Source organism: Hemicordylus capensis, chromosome 1 (assembly GCF_027244095.1).
Source record: "Hemicordylus capensis ecotype Gifberg chromosome 1, rHemCap1.1.pri, whole genome shotgun sequence".
In the NCBI taxonomy this organism is placed as follows: Eukaryota; Metazoa; Chordata; class Lepidosauria; order Squamata; family Cordylidae; genus Hemicordylus; species Hemicordylus capensis.
In genome coordinates, this window is record NC_069657.1 from 378022776 (window position 1) to 378049055 (window position 26280).

Below are 26280 nucleotides of genomic sequence, written 5' to 3' on the forward strand. Positions count from 1 at the left end.
TTGCATATGAATGGGAGACTTGATGTGTGAGCACTGCAAGATATTCCCCTCAGGGGATGAAGCCGCTCTGGGAAGAGCAGAAGGTTTCAAGTTCCCTCCCTGGCTTCTCCAAAATAGGGCTGAGAGAGATTCCTGCCTGCAACCTTGGAGAAGTCTGTGAAGCCAGACAGTCTGTGGAGCCAGTCTGTGAAGACAATACTGAGCTAGATAGACCAATGGTCTGACTCAGTATATGGCAGCTTCCTATGTTCATCATGTCCTAATCGAAGTAGATATTGTGGTGAGAAGCCGTATCTGCCCAATTTATCATAAAGGCTCTTATACCAATTAGAGAGCAACTCATCTTTCAATACCAGGGGGGCAAGGCCCTGATGGCAAAAAACTAATTTGAGCCAAATTAAATGTGTGGAGCCACCCCTGGGCCTTAATTCTGGTTAAACCCCTCTGAAGGTGTAGGATAGCATTTGAAACACATCTAGGCACCTGGAAAATGGCACAAAGGAATCTAGACTGAACCACTTCCCACCTTGAGGTTACACGTGGAACAGAGCAGGATCCCGTATAACATTTGTGCCAGTATTTTGGACCGGTAAACCTTAACCACCACTGAGATGTACATACCTGTTGATACTCTAAAAAAGAAGAGGGGGGAAATAGTAAGGTGGGACTTGCTGTTACAGAAGCCATAGTTTCCTTAGCACAGCATGTTCCCTACATGCTTAATAATTCCAGTTATAGTGGCACTTCCCAAAATTTGCCTGGCACAGAACTGAGACTAACAGGCTTATGCTTTCCTGGCATACATTCTGATCCCCTTTTAAAAACTGGTGTTATATTGGTTATCCTCCAGTCCTCTGGTATCCAGAAATGTTGTCTGACTATCATCACCCAAATGTACATTAACCCAGCCTACATAAGAATAATTGAAAGTTCCCTATCCTTACAACATTTTATTCTTCTTTGTCTACCTCAACTGCTTTGGGAACTTTTGTTGAAAAGCAGTATATAAATATTTGTTGTACAGTATTCATATTCCATCTCAAGATCATTTTCAGAGTTTTGATCAGAAGGGGCACAAGACCAGTATGTCCCTAAAGACCTTAATACATTTCTGGGTGTAAAGATGGGAGAGGCTGAATGGGATTGGAAAGGCGATGAGGTGGCAAAACAGGAATGCAAGCCAGCTGCGGAGACAGCTGAAAAGTCAAGAAGATGACTAAAGGAAGTGGAATAGAACAGGCAATGTGCTGAAAAGTGGGATCCTGCAGAAACAGCATACCTGCCAACATGCTGGCATACCTGCCAGCATACCTGCCCTATTTATGTGAGTGGTTCAGGTAGGAACCAAAGAAAATGGGGCCAGGGTGTGAGTCAGTGTCAGCATGAGTCAGCATAAAATTTTCCAGAGAGGTGGCCATGTTAGTATGTTGCAGACTGAATAGGACTGCTTATTCAAGATCAGAGGGCTCATGCTTCTAGGGCTGCACTCTTACGCACTTTTAATTGTAAGTAAGCTTCACTGCACAGTGGAGTTTTCTTCCAAGTAAACAGGCATAATGTTGGGCTGTAAGAATGTCAGTTCTTACGGTTCTGCTACTAGCCAAAGGTAGGGGGAAAGTTATGGAATTGGCTTACATAGGAAAAAGGAATAAAACCATTAAAAATTGTTGACTCTGTCCCAAAAGACTCTCAATTTTTTTTTAAAGTGGGTACCAGCAAGCAACAGCTGCTGAAATGAAGCTGTGCTGAGGGAGGGTGAATAGGGCCAATTACTCTTCCCGTTAAATAGAAACAGAATCACCACTTTGAAAGGTGTCCCTTTGCACAGCTAGCATATGTGAAGCATTTAACACAAACAGTTGCTATATAAATTATTATAAAACAGCCCAGACAGAACTGCTGTTAAGAGGAAGTTACATTGCAAACTGTGAGCTGGGATGATGAGGAGGAGGAGGAGGGCTGCTTTATTTCGAAAAAAATCAAAGGTTTTCTAGCCTCCAGCTCGCCTCACACCATCTGGGTGTGCTAGGAACTAGCAGCATTTGGCAATTAGGTCCAAGTAAGTGGTAGGTACTATTAGTACCAATTCCGCGGGGTGGGGAAGGGTACGGGTAGACTTCGCTGCCTTGTCCGCCCGGGAATAAAGCAGGGAACTGCCGCGGCCGTTGCGCGCTCCGGAAGGCGGCGAGCAGCAGAGGGCGCTGCGGGACCCTGATTGCTTTGGGTGGGTCGCTGCCGGCCTGGCCAGCTGGGGACCGTAGCAGGAAGCTTCAGCCAGGAGCCTTATCAGTGGGCTGCAGGAGAGGAGGGGCCGGGCCCCCGTTTAGGCGGGCCCCGCGCTTCATGGGGGCAGCGGCGCCGCCCTTCCCCGCTTAGCGCAAGGAAACAGCCGCCGCGGACGGTTTGCTCCATGGCGGGCTTCGTTCCTCGCCTGCCCTCGCTGCTGCTTTTGCTGCGGCGGCGGCGACAGTGCCTGCAAGGTCCCCCCTGGGCTCGCGCTCCCGTCAGCGCAGCAGCCCCCGCGGGCTCCAGAGGTTGGGCCGCGTGGCACTCGGCGGGCAGGTGCAAGGAAGTGGCTTCGTCTCGCTTCCTTTGCTTCCGCCTGGCCGCCCCCCGCCTAGCCGCATCTTCCTGGGCAGCCGCGGCCGGAAGCCCGCAGAAGAAGGCGGGCGGCAACGCCGGCGGCGGCGGAGCCGCGCTGCCCCTGGCTGCTGGACCCGGCGGCGGCGAATCGGACGCCAAGAGGCTCCTGGCCCTGGTATATCCCGAGCGCTGGAGGCTGACAGGTACCCGCTCCCTCCTCCCCAATAATCTCCGTTCTCTCCTTGGGGGCGTCGGGTAGCAAAGCCCTCTGTGCGCCGCTCTCCTCCTTGCTGTTCTCTGTCTCCCTCCTCCCTCGCCCCCCTTGGGATATTTCTTCATGCCCCGCAGCAGCCCGCTCTCAAGGCCAGTGTCCGGCTCTCGCAGACAGCCTCTTCTCCGCATTTCTCCCTGTATTGCCTTTTGCACTTTGCCTCCTCTCGCTTCCCCTCGCGGCGCCCGGTGCTGCGCAAATACCCAACACGCACGAGCAGGGCATGACTCTCACGTGCGTTGCGCCTTGCTTGGGCTCTGCTTCTCTCTACGACCACGCGCGCAGGTTCACCCTGCCTTGATGGGAATGGGAAAAAGAAATAATGGGGGGTGAGTGGGCGGAAGGAGCAAAGTGCATTTTTGGGGTGGGAGCATCAACTCTGCCCTACATTTTAGATATTTATTTATTCGATTTCTATACCGCCCTTCCAAAAATGGCTCACGGCGGTTTACACAGAGAAATAATAAATAAGATAAATGGATCCCTGTCTCCAAATGGCTCACAATCTAAAAAGAAATATAAGATAGACACCAGCAACAGTCACTGGAAGTGCTGAGGGTGGATAGGGCCAGTTACTCTTCCCCTGCTAAATAAAGATATGAATCTGAAGAAGAAGAATGGTGTTTTTAACATTATGCACCCATCGTAACCGTAAACAGCAGCAGCCCCAGAACTAACTGCTCCTTAAACATATTAAGTGCATCTTATATGGATTAACTGAGATGATAAAGAAAAGCACTGGTGCTGTTCCTTCAAGATAAGGGGGCAGGCTACTGCTCCCCCTGCCCAGGTGCTGCTTCAGGTCCCTTTCCCCACTCCATGCCTGCCACTGCCTGATGTTTACTCTTCTCTTCTACCTTGCTGAATATACACTGGGCCTTCCCTGGGTGTCTGGATCTCATTTGGGGTATCCTTCCTTCTGAGCTCTTCTTTCTGTTCCTGTATACCAGCAGCCCTGTTTTCATCTTCATATTGACATAGGTTACACAGCATAAAAATAAACCATAAACCATAGGTGGCACAGGCCTTACAGAAGTCAGAGCCTTGGTCCATCTACTGTCTGCACTGACTGGCATCCGCTCTCCAGGGTTCTGATGAGTCTTTGCAAGCACTACCTGTAGATGCCAGGAACTGAATCTGGGACCTGCATGCAAAGCAGATGTTCTTTCACTTAGTTGCAGCCCTTCCACACATAGAAGAGGACCAGGCTCATGCCACTTGCACATCATGTGGAAGAAAGGGTCTTCTGTATGGTGAGGAACTTTGTGCAGAGTATCCAGATTCACACATAGATCCCACATGCATATAGAACCTATTCTCACCTGCCACCAAACGCATGGAGGTTGGGAATTGGATCAGTAGATGCAGTCCCCCTCTCCCTTCCTCCCCCTCCCCTTCCCCCTCTCCCCTCCCCTGGAATTCACAGTTCCAGGAGACATGACAAGAGATCTAGCACTTTGGGATATATTCTGCTGTGTTGTACAAAAATTGTACTTGTGCTGTGTGCACATTGTACACAGATTGAACGTATGCTGAATATAATGTCTGAACAGGGCTAGAATTTTACAGCCTCAGTAGTCTCTTTCAGCCCCCACCTCTGTTGCTACCCATAGTATCTATCGTTGTACCCACACATCCTGTATTGTTCTCCAGTGCCAATCATAATGTAAGTTCCTAACTGTATCTTACCTGCAAACCCTGTCCGCCCCAAACTATATCGCTAGCCATCCAGTTTCCTTTTTCTACAACTTACTAGTACTGTGCAGATGTTCAGTGTGTGAAGGGGTGGAGAGTATGACTGTGGCAGCAGGCCCTGCTCAACCTTCAATCATTGAAAGGCATGTCTTCATAGTGGCCAAATGCATGATCTGTACAATCCGGTTTTCTAGTGTGTGGATCACACAGTTGGCCCTGATTGATTTATTTAGAATATTTATATACTGGTTTTCGATGACAACAAATGCTCAGAACGGTTTGTATAGCAAAAGGAATGAGAATATATTCCCTGTTCCAAAAGGATTCACAATCTAAACAGAAATGTGAGACGCCAACAGTAGCAATTGGGAGGGACACCATGCTAGATTGTATAGGGACAATTGCTACCCCTCTCTGCTAAACATAAGCGAGCCACTACTTTCAATGGTGCCTCTTTGCCCATTTAGCAGGAGCAGACCCTGGTGTGTGTCTACAATGCATGCAGAGGCTACTATGTGAGCGTGTCCACCTCCAGTGTATGAAGGCAGTCCATGCCAAGGTGTGGGACTTGCTACCATGATAATAATCTTGCTCCTTCCTATGTGTACCTTTTGAAAATGTATGCAGGGCTACAATCTCTTGGTGCCTTGGTTTATGCTGTTCTCTGGAGCTTGTCAATGAAGTGTTGTGTGCCTTCCCCCACCACATCCCCCAGTCCTCAAATATATCCTTTCTAACTGTACCCTCGCACAGGAACACTACTGTAAGGGGGGTGGCGCATTGTAGCTGTGGATGTGCACATATCAGCAATATTGCTCACAATCTTGGCTGCCTTGGTGTGAAGAAGGGGATATCGTCTGTGCTATATAGCCCAGGAACTGTTTGAATTCCACTTTCTGGTTACTTCATTCAAAATCTTTAACAAGATACATGCACCAGGGCATAAAATTTTTTACATTGGGTAGATAACTAGGAAGAGCTATATTCCTATGATTTCACAATCCTAGCATTGAATTTATGTTTACCAATATGTATTGGTGAATCTAAGTGAATTCCTCCAATTGTGGGAATATAGTCTAAAAAATACACAAACAATTTTGCTTCTGTGAAACATGCCCCTCTCCTTTTTGGTGATCTTTTTGCACCCCTTTGCTGACTGGTGTAAATGCTTGCATGAGCCAGTTAGGAGGACAGAAGGAATTCATTACCATTACTGTCTTCCCTAGTCAAGTTGTAATTAGTTGATTATGTGGGGCAAAACATAGATGAAAATGCACACCCATTGAAAGTCAGGTGGGTGTTTAGATACCTGCAACCAGAAATATTTCTGAAGGTGGATGTCTTTCAGCCATGTTGCATTTCTTTCAGTGAGATGTGCATCCACATTTTGCTCCAACGAAGGTGTAGTGGTTAGAGTGCTGGACTAGGACCGGGGAGACCTGAGTTCAAATCCCCATTCAGCCATGATACTAGCTGGGTGACTCTGGGCCAGTCACTTCTCTCTCAGCCTAACCTACTTCACAGGGTTGTTGTGAGGAGAAACTCAAGTATGTAGTACACCACTCTGGGCTAATTGGAGGAAGAGCAGGATATAAATGTAAAATAATAATAATAATAATAGCAGAATAGAAGAAGAAGAAATCAGTTTCTTCCAAGACCACCTGGAGCTGAGAGGCCACCACCCTCTCAATTACCTTGCCCAGCAATGGGAGGTTGGAAACAGGCCTATAATTGCTCAACTCTGAGGGATCTAATGCAGGCTTCTTTAGAAGAGGTCTAATAATTGCCTCCTTGAGACAAGGAGGCATCCTGCCCTCATTAACAACACTGTTGAGAGATCTGTTATCCAATAAAGCATGAAAGCTTTATTGGAAATTTACAGACTTCAAATTACACTTAACATCATATGTGCTTTATTATTATTATTATTATTATTATTATTATTATTTAAAAAAAATAGCAGCTGTGGGGTGTGTGAGAGAGAAACAGGGAGAGAAGGAGAGGGCGAGCGAGCTAGCGAGCGCAGAAGCACAACCATGGTGCACAGGGTGCATGGGTTCAAAGCTTTCCCTTACCCTGTTTTCCTGATGAACGCCAACCCCCAAGCTGTTTGCCTGGGGAGGGAAGCTACTACTGCTTCAAACAGCAGCTTCAGAATGGTCATGGTGGGGGGTGGGGAGGGATAAATCTGCAGGCCTGATCTGGATCTGCTGTAGACCTAATCTGGATTGGTGTCCCTGTGCTGCTATTTAAAGCAAAAGAGAGAGACTGGGAAATGGACATGCACAATTAATATGTGTAGTTTTAAACTAGCAATTCTAAAGCAATCTGATTTGGTTGTAAATAAGTCTTAACAGTTCTAGAGAAACCATAGGCATTTATTTTTTATTTATTTTATTTTATTTTTTGGCTTTTTACACTGCTAATGGTAACTTCCTACAAGGAAGAGTTTTCTGCTTGAAGCAAGCTGAGTACTTCTGTGCAGAGTGGTATGAAAATATAGTTTGCCCTTCATCCTTGAAATAAACCTACTGATGTGTACAAAGAGCAATTTGGCTCTATGGCTTTTCAGATTATTGACCATGTGTAGCTTCAGTGGGTTAGTGAAAACATTATCACAAAAAATAGGGTGGTTTCCCTATCATTAAGATACTGAAGTAGGCCTTTTTCTGAAAACCACTTTATTTTATCTTTCATTTACAGGCTTTTCTTGAATTGGGTGTAATACTGTGCTTTTCATGCCCATTTGATGTTGCAGTTGATCCTTGGGCAAATATTTCAAAGGTTATGTATGTTAATCTTGGATGAAATACTATGAATGGTTTATATAGGCTGCTAAAATGTAACTATAAAATGCTGAACTGTTTGATAAAATGTTAATGTAAAAACTCATTATTTTAATTGACTTTCTAGCTGCTGTTGGCTTTCTGACAGTTTCCAGTGTCATCACCATGTCTGCTCCATTTTTCTTGGGGAAAGTTATTGATGTCATTTACACAAATCCCACTGGTGACTTTGCTGAAAACCTGTCTAACCTCTGTGCCTTGCTAAGTGGAATATTTTTGTGTGGTGCTGCTGCCAATGCAACCCGTGTCTACCTCATGCAGACTGCAGGTAATTGGTGGTGGTGGGAAGAAGTAAAATCATCTATCTCCTTGGGCTAAACAATTATAGCAGAAAGAGCATTCCAGCCAAATGATCGTATAAGTACAATCGTCCCTCGCCAACCATGAGGGTTCCATTCCTGGAAATTCTCATGTTTGGTGCATTTGCAGTAGATGAGGCATTAAAATCAATGGGGAAAGTGGGGCTAGGGGAATCACAGTTGCAAAGTGACCAAAAACAAGGTTAAAAATTGAAAAAATAGTTCCCTGGCACCCAACAATGACCCCGGACCCCTGAAAATTTCTCTCTGACCCCAGAAATGACCCCCTAACCCCTTAAATTACCTTAAAAACAAAACAAAATTTAAAAAAAATCACCAAACCGCGGATATTCAGGTTGCTCTTGGTGAGGGGCGGTCACAGTTTCCCATACTCAAATCTGCAGTTGGGAAAACGGCGATAGGCGAAAGACGACTGTACAAAAAGTTGTTTTAAGTACAAAAGTAGTATATAACACATAAAAGTATGATATAGTACCATACTATAAACACTAGTATGGGTTAGAATTTGAGTATTTTTCCTTGGTTACTAAAAAGGAGCTTCAAGGGGCATATCTGCATGTTGTATTTAAAGTCCATGGCTCAAATACAATCAATTTGGACGGCTTTAAGAGGGGTTTAGATTAATTCATGGAGGACAGGACTATCAATGGCTACCAGTCTGAGGGCTATAGGCTACCTCTTTTCACAGCCTGATATGTACATCTCTAGGCGGTGTACAAAATTTAAAACAATTTTGAGTTGTGGGGCAGGGGAGAGGAACTGAACTGAAAGGACTTGGGGCACAAGTGAATCCCTTGCCAGAATCTGTGGGAACTGGCTATTAGCCTTAATGGCTTTATGTTACTCTAGTTCAGAGGCAGTACGCCTCTGAATACCAGTTGCAGAGGAGCAACAGCAGGAGTGATGGGAGTCCATCATCTTCTGCTTGTAGGCTTCGCAGAGGCATCTGGTGGGACACTGTGGGATAGAGGTGCTGGCCTAGATAGGCCTTGGGCCTGATCTTGCAAGGCTTTTCTTATCTTATAAATGAATACAGTTTATGAGAGAGCAAGTCAACATGCCTTTGTTCACTTTCATGTGTTAAATTGTGAGTAAAGATTATCTGTCCTTGCTCTTGCCGTCTACTATGAACTTATCAGTGTCTATAAAATATGGATATATGGTTTTTCACCAGAAATGTATATGTTTTCTTTCGCAAAGCCTGAAATATTTTACTCAAGTTTGGTTAGCAATATAAAAAGGTAGCAACTGCAAGTTGCAGTCATTACACAAATTTTGAAACTGGCCAGTCTGATTTGTTTAAATTTATCATCTACTTAAGTATTTGAACTTGTTATTGCCTTAGTTTGAGATGCTACCTTCTGTGGCCTGGATTTTTGGGGTTTTTTTAAGGTCTGAATTTTATTGTGGTTTTCATTATAGCAGAGTAGACTAAAAATGAAAAAATGGAACATTGCAACCACTGGTCTTGCTAATTTTTCTCAACTCTGTGCGGAATGAGTTTTGTTCTGGGTGGCAATATAAGGCAGTGTGTGCACACCTGCATTCAGAATGGGGCCTTGTTGATTCAACCTGAGCGGGATCTAACATTAACTGAGTGGATATTAAAAAATGCAAGTGTATGCACATGTGCACGCCTTAGTGGGAACACTGCTGAGAAGACATCCAAAAACTTGTGGGCATGCACACACCTTAGAGAGAACAGTGATTGCACCATTATGAAATATTATTGGTTTTTGTCCAAATATTTAAGAGTAGACAGTACTGTTCTAATCCCTTGCATGGCATTTTCATCCAGCACATGTTCTATACAGAATCTGCTGGATATAACTTTGGGGATTGATGATGTTGCTAACTGTTATATGTAAAATCTCTTCTGCAAATTGTCATACTTCTTGACCTTTCTAGGACAAAGAATTGTGAAACGGCTGAGGACAACAATATTTTCCTCTCTGTTAAAACAAGAAGTCGCGTTTTTTGACAAAGCCAGCACTGGAGAGTTGATTAATCGCTTGTCTTCAGACACTGCACTCTTGGGCCGTTCTGTCACTGAAAACCTTTCCGATGGGCTAAGAGCTGGGGCTCAGGCCTCCGTTGCGGTTGGGATGATGGTATGTCCCTCCTTGATTCTCTCTCCCGTAGTTGTTTTCTGCAGATTTAAAGTGCTTTAAGGTGCGAGTGAAGATATTCCAGAGTCCTCTTGTGATGCAGTTGTGCTTTGTAGAGGATAACAGTATATCTAATGAAAGACAATGTGCTTCAGTGGATAGAGTTATGCTTGGATCAGGATTGACATTCTACCATTCAATAGTGTACTTTTCCATCCTAAAGGAAGATCACACCTCACCGCTTGAGTAACATTAGAATAATATCATACCTCTTTAGGGTTGTTTTTGTTGTTGTTTTTAAAAGAACAAAGATTATATTATATACCACTATATAAACTATAAAAATAATTCTCCCCCACCTCCATTTCACAACATAGATTAAGTGGTTGGGTTCCCAAACATTGCAAGGATGAGAAACTGAATGAAAGTATGATAATTTTGCAGCCCTTTGCTCTTTCTGTGTGCTACAATAAGATTCATTGGAAGCATCTTGCTCCTTATAACTGGAGGTGGGAAGAATGTGTGGGGGAGAATCCAATAATCTAATAGCTAAGACTGCGTCATTTGTTTGGCAGGATCTCTATCAAGTGTGACGTGAGATGCAATTGCATTGGGCAACTTGAGTGGAGCTTGCTAATGAAAGTGAGTGGTACCAATGCTTGCTCCTGTAACCTGCCTACTTAGTACAAATACTATCCATGTTGAGTGTTAACAGTAGCAGTATGGCTGCAATTATATCATTCAACAGCAAGAATTGAAATATTCTCCCTTAGTACTTCCTAGCTTGCCTGTGACTTGTTTGGACTTCCATTTAACTGGAAGCAAGTTCTACTAACACGATGGGACTTAACTCAGAGTAAACATTACACATTTATGTGTCTTTTGGAAGATTTCAGTCCCTGGTGTGGTGGCTGCTGAAAAATGAATGACACTTTTAAAACAAGTCTAGAAAATGTTATGGAAGGCCAATGTGCTGCATTAAGTTTTTGTCTTCTCTCATCCATAGTAGATCTTACAAGACCTGTTTAATTGTATTAAAATGTTTGCTCTTCTTGCTTCTAGTTTTTTGTCTATCCCAAACTTGCCACATTTGCTCTGAGTCTGGTTCTACCTCTGGCTTTCATAGCTGTGATTTATGGAAGATACTTACGAAAACTGACTAGAATGACACAGGATTCTCTGGCAGATGCAACACAGGTAAGTTCTTGAATTGGAAAATAAAGATGTTGAAATCTAGGGCAAAGTCCTTTGCAGCACATTGAACTTTGCCTGTTGCCAAACACATCCCACCCATAGGAACCCCGTGACATCATTCCCCCAGGATGATCTGATTCAGATATGCAGGTTCATTTCAAGAAAAGAAGGTGGCAGTGGGAATAGACTGCTGTAGCAGGGATGTTGCAAGCTATTAAAAAAAAATCCTCCACTTTTCAACTGGAAGTGAAGGTTGAGCCAGGAAGTCATGTCCTCTTCTTCTTAGTATGGTATATAATAATTTCTCCTATTGCTTTTTTTCCAGGCATCATGGTCAATATATAAAGTTATTTTTATTTTATTTTTATTTCTCTATGTAAACCGCTTTGGGCATTTTTGTTAAAAAAACAACAACGATATATAAATATTCGTAGTAGTAAAGTCTCTTAAACATTACTGTAAAGCTAAGGCATGACTGCATTGGCACCTTGTGTGTGTGGTTCTATATTGACTTTGTGCCATTGTCCACTCACCCTTGGTGACCTGTGCTGCAGTGTAGTGGCCCAGGCATCACGCTACACTGGTGTTATTTCAACCTTTGTTCCAGCTCCCTGTTACACTGGACTGAAGAGGTAGAAGTTCAGACATGCCTCTTAAGCTGTCTCATGGTGTTAAGTGCTTCTAACTTACAGAAATACTTTAGCAGATATAGTTCAGTTGTTATATATAGTACAGTCATCCTTTGCCAACCGCAAGGGTTCTGTTCCAGGAAAACCTCATGGTTGGTGAATTTGCAGTTGACGAGCCATTGAAATAAATGGCAAAGTAGTTGGGGGAATCACAGGCACAAAAGGACCACAAAATACAGTAAAAGAAATCCTCCCCAAATCACCACAAGTCAGTAAGAAGAATGAAGGGGAACCCCTGAAAATCACCCGACCCCTGGAAATCATCCCTTGATCCCCGGAAATGGGGTGGGGGGCAAATTGTCAAAAAACCTCACCAAACTGGATATTCAGGTCGCAGCTGGCGTGACCTGCCACAATTTCCCAGTCGCTGATACTCAAACCCGTGACTGGGAAACCCGTAGTTGGCGAGGAGTGACTGTACTTAAATGCAGTGACAAGAATCTGAAAGACATTCCTTTTTTTGGTAAACAGTTTTGCCTTTTTTTCTTATTGAAGTAATTACATATCTGATATCTTTTAAAATAACAATATTCACAAAACCTTGCACCCTCCTTCTCCTTCCCTCCTGCCCAACTACTGTTTCCAAATTTTTGGATATGTGCTTTACAGCATCTTCTTTACAGAATACGGTAAACATTGCATTTCAACCTAACAAAAGTCATTGTGATTTACTTTGCAAGCATACCAAAATGCAAACCTGCTGGTACTATTTATTTTTAATTACTACAGTTAGCAGATGAACGGATTGGAAATTTAAGAACAGTTCGAGCTTTTGGACAAGAGTTAAATGAAATGGAGAAATATAGGAACAAAGTTGATTATGTGCTACAGTTGGCCAAAAAAGAAGCAGTCGCTCGAGCAGGATTCTTTGGAGCAGTAAGTATATGAAGAAGGTGAGGAATACACAGTGTTTTCGTAATGCTGCTGGCCTTTTCTTGAGTTCTGAGAATGTGATTTTGACATACTCTCCACCATGGTCATTTCCCATCTATAAGCGATCATACTGCAAATAATGTTCTTTAAGAACATTGTGAAGTTTACAGACACCTCTGGGGCTTACATGATCATGGACCACATTTTCCTTGGCGAGGGATTTCCTTGTTGCATTAGTTGTGATCATTTTAAAAATTTATTTATTTTATTTAACACACTTGTATATCGCCTAAAACTTGTGTCTTTGGACGGTTCACAAAATCTCTGGCAGTTCACAATAAATTCACAATCATGGCATTGGTTCACAATCATACAATACAACAAATATTTATATATCACTTTTCAACTAAATTTTCCAAAGCAGTTTACACAGATATAAATAAATAAATAAAATGGCTCCCTGTCCCCAAAGGGCTCACAATCTAAAAAAGAAACATAAGACAGACACCAGCAATAGCCACTGGAGGGATGCTGTGCTGGGGATGGATAGGGTCACTTGTTCTCCCCCCTGCTAAATAAAGGGAATCACCACTTTTAAAAATGCCTCTTTGCTCAGTTCGCAGGGGCCCTACACTTTTTGAGAATATCTTTGCTCGTAGCTGCCCTACTAGGTAATTTCCATACTGCTTCTTAAACTCCCTGAAGTTTGATATCAAATGAAAATTCAGACCTAAATATTGCATTTTTATGGCAGCAATTTCCCTTTAACAGTTAGGTCAAATATGAGTTTCCTTGTGCTTATAACATAAATGGGCACTAATTATATGTTTCTGAAGGACCTTGGTCAAAGTCTTTATTAGGAGTACATTTTTATAACTCTTTATATTTCCCCAGAAAGCTGATTCTGAGAACTGGAGGACCTTTGGAATGGGGTGGGATGTGCCATGGGAAACTACAGCAGGAAGGGGGAATTGCTTAAAATTGTCCCCTTGTGCAAGTAGAGGTGCATTTTGAGCCAAGCCAGTATTTGTTCTACTAGATTAGCAGGCCTTTGGTACTTAAAGTGCTAAAGTTAGGGTCCCAAACATGGCTTAAGAACTTAGCTATATTGATGTACTTGAATTGTTGCCCCTCCCATGCCCCTCTATACTAAATGCTGCACTTGTCCGACTGTATCTCTCAAAATAATGTAGATGAAAGTGGTAGTACCTTCAGACATTAATTTTGGCTATTAATTTAATTTAATTTCAGACATTAATTCTGGATACTGGGGGTGCTCCCCCCCGACCCCCCACCCAAGCATATCACATGACTTTGTTTTAGGCCAGAAGGTGTGGATTTTATTACTATTATTTATACGCCACTTTTCAACATAACATTCTGAAAGTAGTTTACATAGCAAAAAGAATGAGACATTTTCTGATAAATGTGCTTGAATATGAGAGCAATTCTGCAGGTGCTGCTTTACATAATTATAATAAAACAAATGTTCCTTTTCCCTTTTTGATTAGACAGGTCTATCTGGGAACTTGATTGTGCTCTCTGTCCTGTACAAAGGAGGATTACTGATGAGCAGTGCCCACATGACTATTGGCGAATTGTCTTCTTTCCTAATGTATGCCTTCTGGGTCGGAGTAAGCATTGCAGGTATGGATCATAAAGTGTACTCTCTAAAATAATGGATGTGAAATAGCATAAGCAAGTGTTCAGTACTACTGGTATGGTGACCTACCCACAAGATTACTGTAATCTGATAGTAGGACCAGAACTACTGTTGGGGAATTGCTGCTTTTGAAAGGCTTGAAGGCAATCCAGATGAATGGCTCTTGGAAGCGCTATTTAAAATACTTGCATAGAAAACCTGCAAAATACAGTATTGGTCACAAAATTTTAGCTTCTGAAAATTCTCAACTTTGTTTTCCTTAAAGCACATTTCTAGCTCCTGTGGTTGCAAATATATGCTTGAAAATGTGTGGTGTTCCTGCCAAAATCTTGGAAGTCAGAGGTGCAGCAGGACAAGATTTCAGTGCCCTGCATAATTATGTATCCCACTTCATTGTTAGCAACGCCAGAAGAAATTGTGCAAAATAGAATCAGTGGCCAAGTAAATTACTCAAAGCAAGACACACACACACACACACACACACACACACACAAATCTGCTTAATTTCCATAATGTATACAAGCTGATGAATCCAACTTTTCTACTTGCAGAACTAGAGAGAGAGAGAGAGCATCGTGTGTGTGTGTGTGTGTGTGTGTGTGTTTGTGTGTATGTGTAGTATTGTACACACTGACTAGTAGTGGAACACCAGGATTTCAGTCGGGTCTTTCCCAGCCCTACCTGGAATGGTATACAGCAGTGCTGATCTATATAATGCAATTGGAGTCCGGGCATGCAGCATCCACATTATTGCTGACCAACGCTGTATTCTTCTCTCTTTGCCATTTTGAAAATTATTTTTAAGGAGCTGTTATCTTTTTGTCCTGACTATTGAAAGCTCATATAGATGTACCATATTATGTGTAGTAGATAAAATGTCAATATATACTTGCTATTTAGATGTATCTTTCTCTGAGGTGCTGTGAGCTACCATACAAACCAGTTTTTCAGGTTATTTCACCAGAAAGTGTGTCAACTACAGTTTTACCATGCATGGGTATTCCCCACCTGCCTGAGGGCTACGTCTGAGTTGCAGTCCCCACTTCCTCCCCCACATGCCATTTTTCTCTCTGGTTCATAAACTCCATTTTCAAATGTTTCTTCTCATCAGTTTTGTCAGGGTTAAGCAGCATACCCTTTCATCATGTTTTTAAAAAATACTTTAAAAGTTGTATGAGTTCATTTATACATACCTACATCCCTTTTCAAAATATCAGTTCTAATCTTCACCATCATCTTTTATTAAGGAGGGAAATGTCTTGGAACTGTATAGAAACATTTTCATTTGCTGTCTGTAGTGTTAAATAGATAAAGCACTTTTCTCCTGTAGCAACGACAAAAAACAAACAAACAAACAAAAAACCCCACACCCAACCACAGATATTCAGAAAAAGATGAATAATATTATGGGATGAGAATACAAGCCACAGCAACAACAGAAATAGAATCAATTTTTGCAATCCTGACGTGTAGTATAGTGGTTAGCTGGAGGTATTATAAGTAAGTGGGAGAAACACTATTCTCCTGCATTGGATGTCAATGTTTTCCACCAAGAGCATTATTGTATTTGACTCTACTGTTGTTTAACTGTACAAATTCGCTGTTTCAAATCTCCTGTTTAAAAGAGAGTTTGGCAGGGCTTATTATATCAAATGTGCAAGACTTGTTTTTCAAGTTATGCATTCACAGAGTAATTTGAAAAGGCCTTAAGTAACGGAGGTTACGCCAGCTTCTTTCAGGACAAACAACCTTGTCTTACGTGTTCCTCTTCATGCATAACAAAAGTTTTTTCTTATTTAGGTTTAAGCTCTTTCTACTCTGAGCTAATGAAAGGATTAGGTGCAGGAGGACGTCTATGGGAACTTATTGATAGAAAGCCAGAACTTCCTTTTGATGGTATGATCTCTGTTTCATAAACGGTTGGCAGTTGTTTGACAACAGTCAAAATAAAGTGTATATTTTCTTGCATTAGAACAACTTCTCACTAGAGACAGAGAAATCACCCCATTGTAAGAGATTAAAACATGTTGCAGCAAAAATAACAAGGAGTCTTGTGGCACCTTAAAGACTGACAGTTTAGGTGTATCTCCCATGAGCTGAAGAAGAGAGATGGATGGGACAAAATGTTTCTGCAAGTTTGAGGTGAAGAGGCCAAGCAGTGCAGGACTAATCACAGATGAAAACAAAAGAATCCAAGATCAAGACAAAGTGGGTGTTGGTGGAATTGGCAAAGCAAGATAAGTAGTGTGCACCAGTGTCTAAGGAGGGACAATTACTTTCTGCTGTCCAGTAGCACGCCCAGTTATAAACTTGGCACATTATCACATGTGGTTGTGGCTTGCTCATAGTGCTGCTGATGGGAAAACTCACAGCTTAAATGATAGCTTTGAATGAAGCAGTGAATCTTCAAATGCAGGGTAGAGAGAAGAAGTGTACTACCCTACTCATGCATTGCACCCCAGGCCCCAATAAGGACAAGAAACATATAGTTGGATGAACTAGGGCCACTTTATTAATTTAGTTAATACAAATCCTGCAGTGAGACATGACAACTCAGAGTGTGGTAACCCCAACTAAGGGCCAGTCTCATACGAAGGACCGCCCAACCCCTCATACGAAGGACCGCCCAACCGCCCAACCAGGTGACAGACTGGGTGTTAGTTCCGCCCGGACTGAATCTGGACATCATAACAGCCACGGGGTGAAACCTTACTGGAGGTCAGGCTGCAAAACTCTGAGTGGTGGGTGCCAGCCTGCCCCTGAGTAGGGGTGGATCCGAGCCCAAGGGCCGCAAAACCCGCGAGGGCTGTTCCTTGGCTTACCTACTCACCATTAAATGGTCCTCTAGTCAAACACCAGTTAATACACTTAAACTAACCTGCACTTATCAGCCACAAAAGTCAGGCAAACCTCAGTTTAGTCCGGCTTACCCCACCCCGCCAGAATTCTACAAATGTCCCGCTCTATGTCCCAAAGAAACAAATCATTACCCTGATTAGATAGGTGAATACCATCCCTCAGAAATAAGGCCTCATTCCACACCCTGATATCGGGGTGTGGAATAATGATTGCTTGCAAAATTAAGGCTTTTCACATAGAAACACAATATCATTCCTGCCCAGGTGTATTCCCAACAGGTGTGAGATCCCATGTATTGCCAATATGCCCATTGAAGATGGGTGTGAAGAGACTTCTGATAATTCCAAAATGTCCCGTCAGTCTACTCCGGCTGCACCAAGGAGGCCCAGCTTGGTACTTATGCCTGGTCTCAAACTTGACTGACCAGGGCACGAGAAGAAGAAGACTACCACTGAAATTGGAAAATCAAAGAAATTAGCAATTCATAACCCACCATCAATAATGCTGCAACAGTGTGGGGAGCGGGGAGCTTGGACCTGAGAATCAGAGTGAACAAGAAATCACGATGCTCCCTACAGTTAGTTAAAATCCGTGAACCCGTTGAATAGACAAAAAAGGCGAGCGCTGTCAACCTAATTACTCAAAATCTGTGAGAAGTCCCAGAATTAATTATGTGTAGATTAGGCTATTGACATACCAGAAATCAGCTGCCATGTTGCGAACTCATCCCCCCCACCCAGGTGGTAGTATGCTACTTAACTGGATAAATGGGAAATAAAAAAGGCAATTTTAGTGAAGGATAATCCGAGTATCTAAATGCGCAACCAACAGCCTGAAACAGTTAGTCGCAACCTTAACCTTAAACCTGAAAGATGCCAAAGACTAGCGCTTTGAATCACAGAAGGGAAATCGACACCTGAGAAACAGAGTGAATGAGAATTCACAATGCATCCTACAGTTAGTTTATGAAATCAATAACCCGTTTGTTAGCCAGAAAGGTGAAAGCTGCCAACTATATTGCCCGAGATTCCCAAAAGGAATCCCAGAATTAATTGCTTGTGGCCTCGACAATTAATACACCAGAAATCATCTGCCACCTTAGCAGCTAATCCCCCGCAAGGAGCCAAAGCTATCAAACTGGATAACATAGGAAATAAAAGTGGGGGCCAAATTCCAATAAAGGATAAGCCAAGTATCTAAAAGTACAAATTAACTGTACCTTGGACAACTAGGCACAACTTTTAAAGCCCAAACCTGAAGTATGCCAAAAACTAATGCTGGATGTAAGAATGCAGAACCAGACCACGGTGTGATTCAATTTAGCATGCGTGAGATGGGCAATATAAGGACCGATGATGGGCCGCTACAAATAACCACAGATATTGGGTCGATTCACGCTAAAATAATAAGAGACCAAACCCAACCTGTTAATTGACTTAAATGACTATTAAATTCAGGAAGACTATTAATTAAGAGCAGAAAACCCGAATCTTAGCTATATCATTAGAAGGGAAAATGCTCCTTACTATAATCAATCATACAGGGGAGATTTAAAGGAAGAAGTGTCAGAAGATGAAAAACATCCTAACTTAAACATTTTTGGGAATGGTTTGGGTGTACTTCCTATATTTTTTTGGAGCAGCAGCAGCATCAGAGTTGGAATAGTCCCAAATAGGTAACCGCTGGTAGGAGATAACACATGGCTAAGCCAAATAACTAATTGGGAAGGCACCATCAAATTCAAGCAAATATAGGGGAAGAAGACTTCCTCTGCAATAAAATTCCTAGCCAATAGGGATAATAATTACTTAATACAAGAGTGGTTGGCCCCTGAAAGGATTGTTGGGGAGAGATAGCAAAGAAGCCAAATAGACTTATGTCTCTGATTTCACAGTGGAGGATACCAACCAATCATTCCCTGGAAATAAGCATTTTTCAGGACAAGATCCAGAAAAAACTGGCCAGTTTAATAAGAACAAAGTTCAAAATAGTAAGAAATAATTCAATTAAATAATCATATTAACTAATTCTCCAAAAGCCAGCTGGTATTTACCAAAAGAATTCAAGGAATCCAAATGTAAAATACTGGTCTCCCAGCAATAAAAGCCAGGTTGTATTATGAAATGTTTGGAAGGCAACCAGTGTTAATCCTAAAAAATTTTGATTGTTTGATGGCAATCAGTGGTATTTGATGGCAAGCATACTTAAAGACAAAATTGTTGATACTTGAAAAAGAGCCTCGCTGAAGGAAAACCAGCATGGCTACTGCTAGGGGAAGTCTCCCCTCACCTACTCTTATGAGTACAGTGAGTGCATCAACAGATATGTACAGTATAATGATGACATCCACCCTGATCAAGATGGTGGACACATGAACATTTGAGGCGTAAGAGATCTAACGTGTGGACCTCAATTTGCCAAATTTAATCCAGACAGTGAAAAGAAAGTAGGCTGATTAATTCTTACTGAACAACTGAGAGCTTTTAAAATAACTTATAATTTGAACTTAATTCTGATTATGGTTTTAGCCTGACTCCCCACCTGTTTACTGCATTTGGTTAATTTTATCACCTTCATTTTACGTTGATTCTACTCCACTGTTGTGAGCCCTCCCCATGCAGTAGCGTCCTGGAGGGGTGGGGTATAAATATTTTTAATGAAATAATAAATAAAAGTAATCCGGTTGACACAATATATATGGACTTTCAAAGTTCATGGACTTAACGAGTTCCTTACCAAAAACCTTTGAGTAAACTTAACAATTGTAGAATGGGGACAGTGTGATGTAATGGTCAGTGCTGGACAAGGCCTGATGAGACCTAAGTGCTGGTCGCCATTCATCCATGAAATTCACCAAGTGACTCTGGGCCATTCACTTATCTCTTGGCATAGAAATTGGCAACTAAACAAAGAATGGAAACAGAGAGTAGAAACAATGGACATCCTTCCCTTAAATGGAAGAAAGAAGTGATCTGTACTGGGACCTGAGCTTAAATGAAGTACAGTTAATTGCTACAGATCAGGGCTTCTAAAACAACTCAGACAAGAATACCAGCACAAACTAGCTCAAAGCAACGAAGTAATACTTATTGTTTACAAGTAAAAGACACTGATGCTGAGATTTAAGCAATTAGCTCAAGACCAGTGATGGTGGTGGGGTTTTTTTGTTTTTTTTTTTTTTGTGTGTTTTTTTTTAGGAACTTGGTACTTTAAGGCAGCAGCAAGTAACACCCAAGCATACCTAGCCGGGGAACTCTAAGGCTTAGAGTTATACAATTCGCCCAATTTTGAAGCAACAGTCAATTGAAGCATTTTGAAGCCCCAGAATGCTGGGGAAGGTGCTGCTGAGCAGGGAAAAGAACTATAAAGAAAGACAGCAGAGTAGCTTGATGTTTGGGAAAAGATACTGAGAGTTTGCCTGCATTTCTGGGTGCAAAATGAGATGAAGCCAGCAGAGAGACACACTGAAGGAAGATGTGCTTGTTGAATGGCTGCACCTCATGCAGCTGTTAAAGGTACACATGATGGAAGAACAAATGAGCAGCTACTACAACCTAAAGGTAGGGCTGCCACTGACAGAACAGTACTGCTCAGTCAGAGCAGGATGATGAATCCCTACTACCCTCAAAATTACTCCCAAAGTACTACTTTTAAGGAAAGACCGCAAAAAGTACTCTATATAGATGGGAAAGTATTCTGTACTAGCCAGATATTCTATAAGAGTAAAGAGGGTGGAGAAAAGGGGAGGTGGTTAACCCGGCAATATATTTATGTTGCCACAACCATCTCCTTAGGTGTAGTCAGTTCATGTGCAGTGATTATCCTGCTACCTTTGCCACAGCAACTGACCAAGAGGCAAGAGAGCCGACCGCTTATGCAGCTGCTCGAAGTAGAAAACAACTAAAATCAATTACTCATCAAATTTTAAGGGGAAAGGGAATCAATTGGAAGGAGCACAAGAGTGCTCAACTATTTGTAACTTGTTTAACTGCAAAAGCAAGGAATGAACCAGAGAAAAGTAGAATGCAACAGTACAAAAGTTAATTATATAATTCTTAAAGGGGCAAGAGAAACCAGATCAAAGTATAAGCAAGAGAGCACAAGTGCTTGTATGGGAACAATGAAATAATAGTAACAGTATTTAATATAATAATAACTAGCCGACCCTGCACAGAGCATCTGTGTGCTCTTTGGGGCCAGTGGTTACCTCTTCCCCCAACCTTCTGCCTCAGTTTCCACTTCCAGGCCCAGCCGCTTCTCCTCTCCACTGCCACGTCTGCCCCCGCCCACCTCTGCGGCTGGGCTGGGCTGGGCCCGGCCCATAGCTGCTTCTGGCCTCTACAGCCAGGCCTGCCGCAGCCATGGTGACCAATCCTTCTGGGTGCACCTCAGCCAATCAGGCCTGTCTGCCGCCCAGGCCCAGCCAATCAGCTGGGCGCTGGGATGCACATTCCAAGGCACACCCAGGAGAATATATATAATAGATAATTGACCATTTTAAAGGACTAGGCAAACTAATAGATTTGTGAAGAAAGAGTAGGGGAGTAACCAAATTAAGGGTCAGTGAATCAATGAAGGGAAGAAAGCAACAGAACTGAAATTAATCATGCTTAGCAAATTTAACAGGTGGGGTGGTGGTGGCAATGGAATCTATTGAAGTGTAAGAAAAAGAGCACAAAAGTGACGTAAATAAACAATAATGAACTACCAAACCATATGGGTAATAGCCCAGAACTAAAGTGGCAGCCTCCTTGGAGCCAAGGAGAAGTGGAGTCACTCCATCAGTCAAAAAGGAATAGCCTTCACTGCTGAATCACTGCCACAGCCCAGTCCCCTCACAGCTAAAGATAGCTGCCTGTTCAGTCCAAGCAACTAAGAGTGCGTGCTATGGAGCCATCTTCTTAAAATGCTGCTACTGAAATTGGATTGGCTGGTCCGCATCACATGGCAGCCTCCAAAATGGCAGCCTCCATGCTTGTCTCAAGGGCCCGGGAGCACAACCCTGTCCCCCGCAGTCACATGAAATCAGCGGGGAGCAGCATTATACTTAATGTGTGAATAACTGTATGTGTGTGCTGTACTGTTCACTGTCCACAGATTGTATGTGCATTGAACATAACTTGTGAATGGGACTTAAGAAGAGCCACAATAAATAACACTGTGTCTCTCATATTAGTCGCTTTGATTTGGCACTGCTGAATGCAACATACACATGTGGACAAATGTGTTGGTACCCCCTCCATGAAAAAAGAAGAACCCACAATTGTCTCTGAAATAACTTGAAACCGACAAACATAATTAGCACTCATCATTGTTTATTTTGCATTGAATAAAAATCAGACTTTGCTTTAGAGTTTTGATGCAACAGAATATTTTTGACCCTGGGCAGTACGTTTCACTCCAGAATGTCTTGATAGTCTTGAGATTGCATTGTTCCCTGCACATACGCAAGGCACCCCGTGCCAGACTCACTAAAGCAACCCCAAAGCATAGCCAAGCCTCCTCCATGTTTCACAGGAGGTATGGTGTTCTTTTTTTTTGAAAGCTTCAATTTTTTCCTCTTGATGTGACTGATGTGACTTGCCAAAAAGCTCCAGTTTTGTCTCATCTGTCCAAAGGACATTCTCCCAGAAGCATTGTGGCTTGTCAATATGCATTTTAGCAAATTCCAGTCTGGCTTTTTAATGACAAAACTGGAGCTTTTTGGCAAGTCACATCAGCTCTATGTTCACAGACGAAAAAATGAAGCTTTCAAAGAAAAGAACACCATACCTACCGTGAAACATGGAGGAGGCTCAGCTATGCTTTGGGGCTGCTTTGCTGCGTCTGGCACGGGGTGCCTTGAATCTGTGCAGGAAACTATGAAATCTCAAGACTATCAAGACATTCTGGAGCAAAACGTACTGCCCAGGGTCAGAAAGCTCTGTCTCAGTCGCAGGTCATGAATCCTCCAACAGGATTATGACCCAAAACACACAGCTAAAAGCACCCAAGAATGGCTAAGAAGAAAACATTGGACTATTCTGAAGTGGCCTTCTATGAGCTCTGATTTGAATCCTATCAAACATCTATGGAAAGAACTGAAACATGCAGTCTGGAGAAGGCATCCTTCAAACCTGACACAGCTGGAGCAGTTTGCTCAGGAAGCGTGGGCCAAACTACCTGTTGACAGGTGCAGAAGTCTCATTGAGAGCTACAGGAATTGCTTGTTTGCAGTGATTGCCTCTAAAGGTTGTGCAACAAAATATTAGGTGAAGGGTCCCCATCATTTTTGTCCATGCCATTTTCATTTGTGTTATTATTTGAAATATTCTGTTGCATCAAAACTCTAAAGCAAAGTCTGATTTTTGTTAAATGCGGAATAAACATTGATGGGTGCCAGTTAACGTTGGTCAGTTTCAAGTTATTTCAGAGACCATTGTGGGTTCTTTTTTCATGGAGGAGTACCAACACATTTGTCCACGTGTGTGGATGCAATTTGATAGGCTTTCTGTTTTGTGCAAACTTTGGGTTCTTTACTCAGATAAAAGTGTGTTTATGGGGGGCATGTCTTTAATGCTACTGCTTACAGTTTTTGTTTTTATTTTTCATGTAGAGGGAATAATATTAAACCAAGATGCTTTCAGAGGTGCCCTTGAGTTCAAAAATATCCAGTTTGCATATCCAACCCGTCCAGAAACTTCAGTGTTCCAGAACCTTACCCTGACTATCCCAGCTGGCTCTGTTATGGCACTGGTGGGCCCAAGTGGCTCTGGCAAATCAACTGTTGTCTCTCTCCTGCTTAGGCTCTATGATCCAAATTCAGGTGGGTGTGAGTGTGTGGATCAGCAGTTGTGTTGGATGTGGTTTTGAGTTTAGCTCCAAAACCAAACATGCTGTTTGTGCAGAACTTTTCTTCTTGAAAGAGAAGGAGTAATTTTGAATAGTTATCCTCATATTTCAGCATGAGAATGAGGTGGTGTAGAAGGTTTTGTGGGTTTGTTTCAAGGAGACTGACTAGTAGCATTGTCGGGGGAGGGGAAATGCGGTATTGGGGAGAAGAGGCATCAACTTAATATGTTAAAATAACATAAAGGAGCCAGTATTCCTAAAAAACAAGGACTGTTTTGTTATAAAGCTATTTCAGGCACATTGTCTTGTGAACCTCTGTGCACCTAGCTTTTTACTTCTGCTACTATTTCACGTTCTTCCACATTCCCCTTTCCCTCCCTCTAGAGAGCATTGTCTAATTACAGTCTCTTAACTCATTAAAGGAGCTATCACGGTTGATGGTGTTGACATTCGTAAGCTAAACCCACTCTGGTTCAGGACTAAAATTGGAACAGTAAGTCAGGTAAGCAGAAAAACCACCAGTATCATTGGTTATTTGATTCTTTTTGTAAAAGAAACTTCTTTCCATATATGGTTCCTTCTCTAAGCACTGAACAAAGGTTTGAGAACACTGGAGTACTTTATACTTTTGTCACTCTCCACTGAAGGAATAAGGGGTCCATGGCTGTTAACATTTATTATAAATGGCAATGGTTAAGCCTACTGCTGATGCAACCAAGTTTTATATTGTGATAATAACGTGGCCCTAAAGTATTGCTCATTCATTGTGCTCCATAGCCTTTTCCTAGAAAAGTGTAATAATAGGTTAAAGTACTGCAGCCAAATTATTCTGCTAATCTGAGCATACCTTAGATGCCAAGAATGCCCTCCTTTCAGCACTATACTTCTAAAGATTGTGACAATTGTTGGCTTCTGTGTAAGCAAGATATATGCATCAACAGTCCAGGACGTTACCACATTGTTCACTCTTTCACTTATAGTTATTCATGGTAGTTTAAATGTGTACCCATCCGCTGTAAAATTTTGAAACTTTACAGCAGAGATTATATTCATATTTTACAGAACATAATTAGAACTCTTCTGTGATCTCCCTTTTAAAGCTTTGAGTCATGCTTGTGTCCAACAGGATGGGTTTATGAAAAACAAGGATTTTCTTAGTTTTTCATCACGTATGTTGTACAACACCCTTTTTTCATAGTTTAATCTGTGTAAGTATTGTGAAGCTATATTATTATATCCACTGTACTTTTACATATATTAGGAGCCCGTTCTGTTCTCCTGCTCTATTGCTGAAAACATTGCTTACGGTGCAGAGAATCCTTCTATGGTAACTACTGAAGAAATTGAGAAAGTTGCTGAGATAGCAAATGCTGCTAATTTCATCCAAAATTTTCCAAAAGGATTCCACACTTTAGTTGGAGAAAAAGGCGTTCTTCTTTCAGGTAGAGTTTTGCAGTTTTCAAAATGTATTTGTGTAACTTTAAAGAAAATATACAGATCTTAAATTTCGCTTGTGTTGATCAGGAGGATCTCATTACTTGTGGATCCAGAATCCATGGTTTTGCGTATCCGCGATTGGGTAATTGGCACCCTACCTCAGTATATGCAAGGGGGGGAAATTGAGTGTGTGTTTTTAAATTTGCGGGGTGGCCAGAAATGAACTCTGAGGTCATTTCCAGCCACTATTTCAAGCGCCGGAGCCATTTTGTGGCTCCTTTTCACTAAAAAGCAGCTTGAAAGTCATGATTTTCCACCAAAAAGTGGCGGAGACATTTGGGGGGCATTGCTGGAACATGGGGGACCTGCGGAGCATGGTAGGGCACTTTATTTGGCTTTTTTTCTTCATTGTTTCTTGCCCATTTTTAGCCATTTCCCTGCCCTTTAGAACCCAACTCCTGGATTCCTATTGCCCCAATGCCTCGAAATCCGCTGTTCTAGCCAAGAATGGAACCCCTGTGAATATTGTGGTTTCCCTGTATTAAAATTCTTCTTTAAAATGTCTACTTCTGCATGGAGAGCAATTCATATCTTCTCTTTTTAAGCCAAAGCTTTCATTAAATGCAATGCACTCTATGTGGGGCTGTCTTTGTATGTAGTTTGGAAACTTCAGTGAGTTCAAAATGCAGCAGCCAGATTGGTGTCTGGAGTATCCCGAACAGACCATATTGTGCCTGTATTTAAACAGTTGCACTGACTGCTGATATGTTTCGGGGCAAAATACAAAGTGCTGGTTATTACCTTTAAAGCCCTGAACAGCCTAGGCCCAGGTTACCTTAGAAAGCGCCTTCTTCTATATGATCCCCACCGTGCATTAATGTCATCTGAGGAGGTCCATCTCCAGTTACCAG

At 42.2% G+C, this 26280-nt stretch overlaps 1 protein-coding gene and 1 long non-coding RNA gene across 7 annotated transcripts in view; one reads left to right on the forward strand and one right to left on the reverse strand.

The window, feature by feature from the left end:
• Positions 1–1260: 1260 nt before the first annotated feature.
• ABCB10 (ATP binding cassette subfamily B member 10) overlaps positions 1261–26280 on the forward strand; it is a 33758-nt gene continuing 8738 nt past the window's right edge. The window contains exons 1-10 of one of the 6 annotated variants that reach the window (XM_053298416.1): positions 1261–1337; positions 7463–7663; positions 9624–9826; positions 10886–11020; positions 12436–12582; positions 14091–14226; positions 16043–16138; positions 23697–23906; positions 24355–24434; positions 25194–25374. In XM_053298416.1, coding sequence (XP_053154391.1) covers positions 7501–7663; positions 9624–9826; positions 10886–11020; positions 12436–12582; positions 14091–14226; positions 16043–16138; positions 23697–23906; positions 24355–24434; positions 25194–25374 — 1351 coding nt within the window. In that variant the 5' untranslated portion in view covers positions 1261–1337; positions 7463–7500. The other 5 variants (XM_053298425.1, XM_053298409.1, XM_053298398.1 and 2 more) reach the window with 5 other exon arrangements.
• Positions 14220–21459, reverse strand: LOC128345855 (uncharacterized). The gene is made up of 3 exons (XR_008316668.1): positions 21309–21459; positions 15436–15566; positions 14220–14440 (listed from the first exon to the last, which is right to left on the reverse strand). It is a non-coding gene; the product is annotated as an uncharacterized LOC128345855 (long non-coding RNA).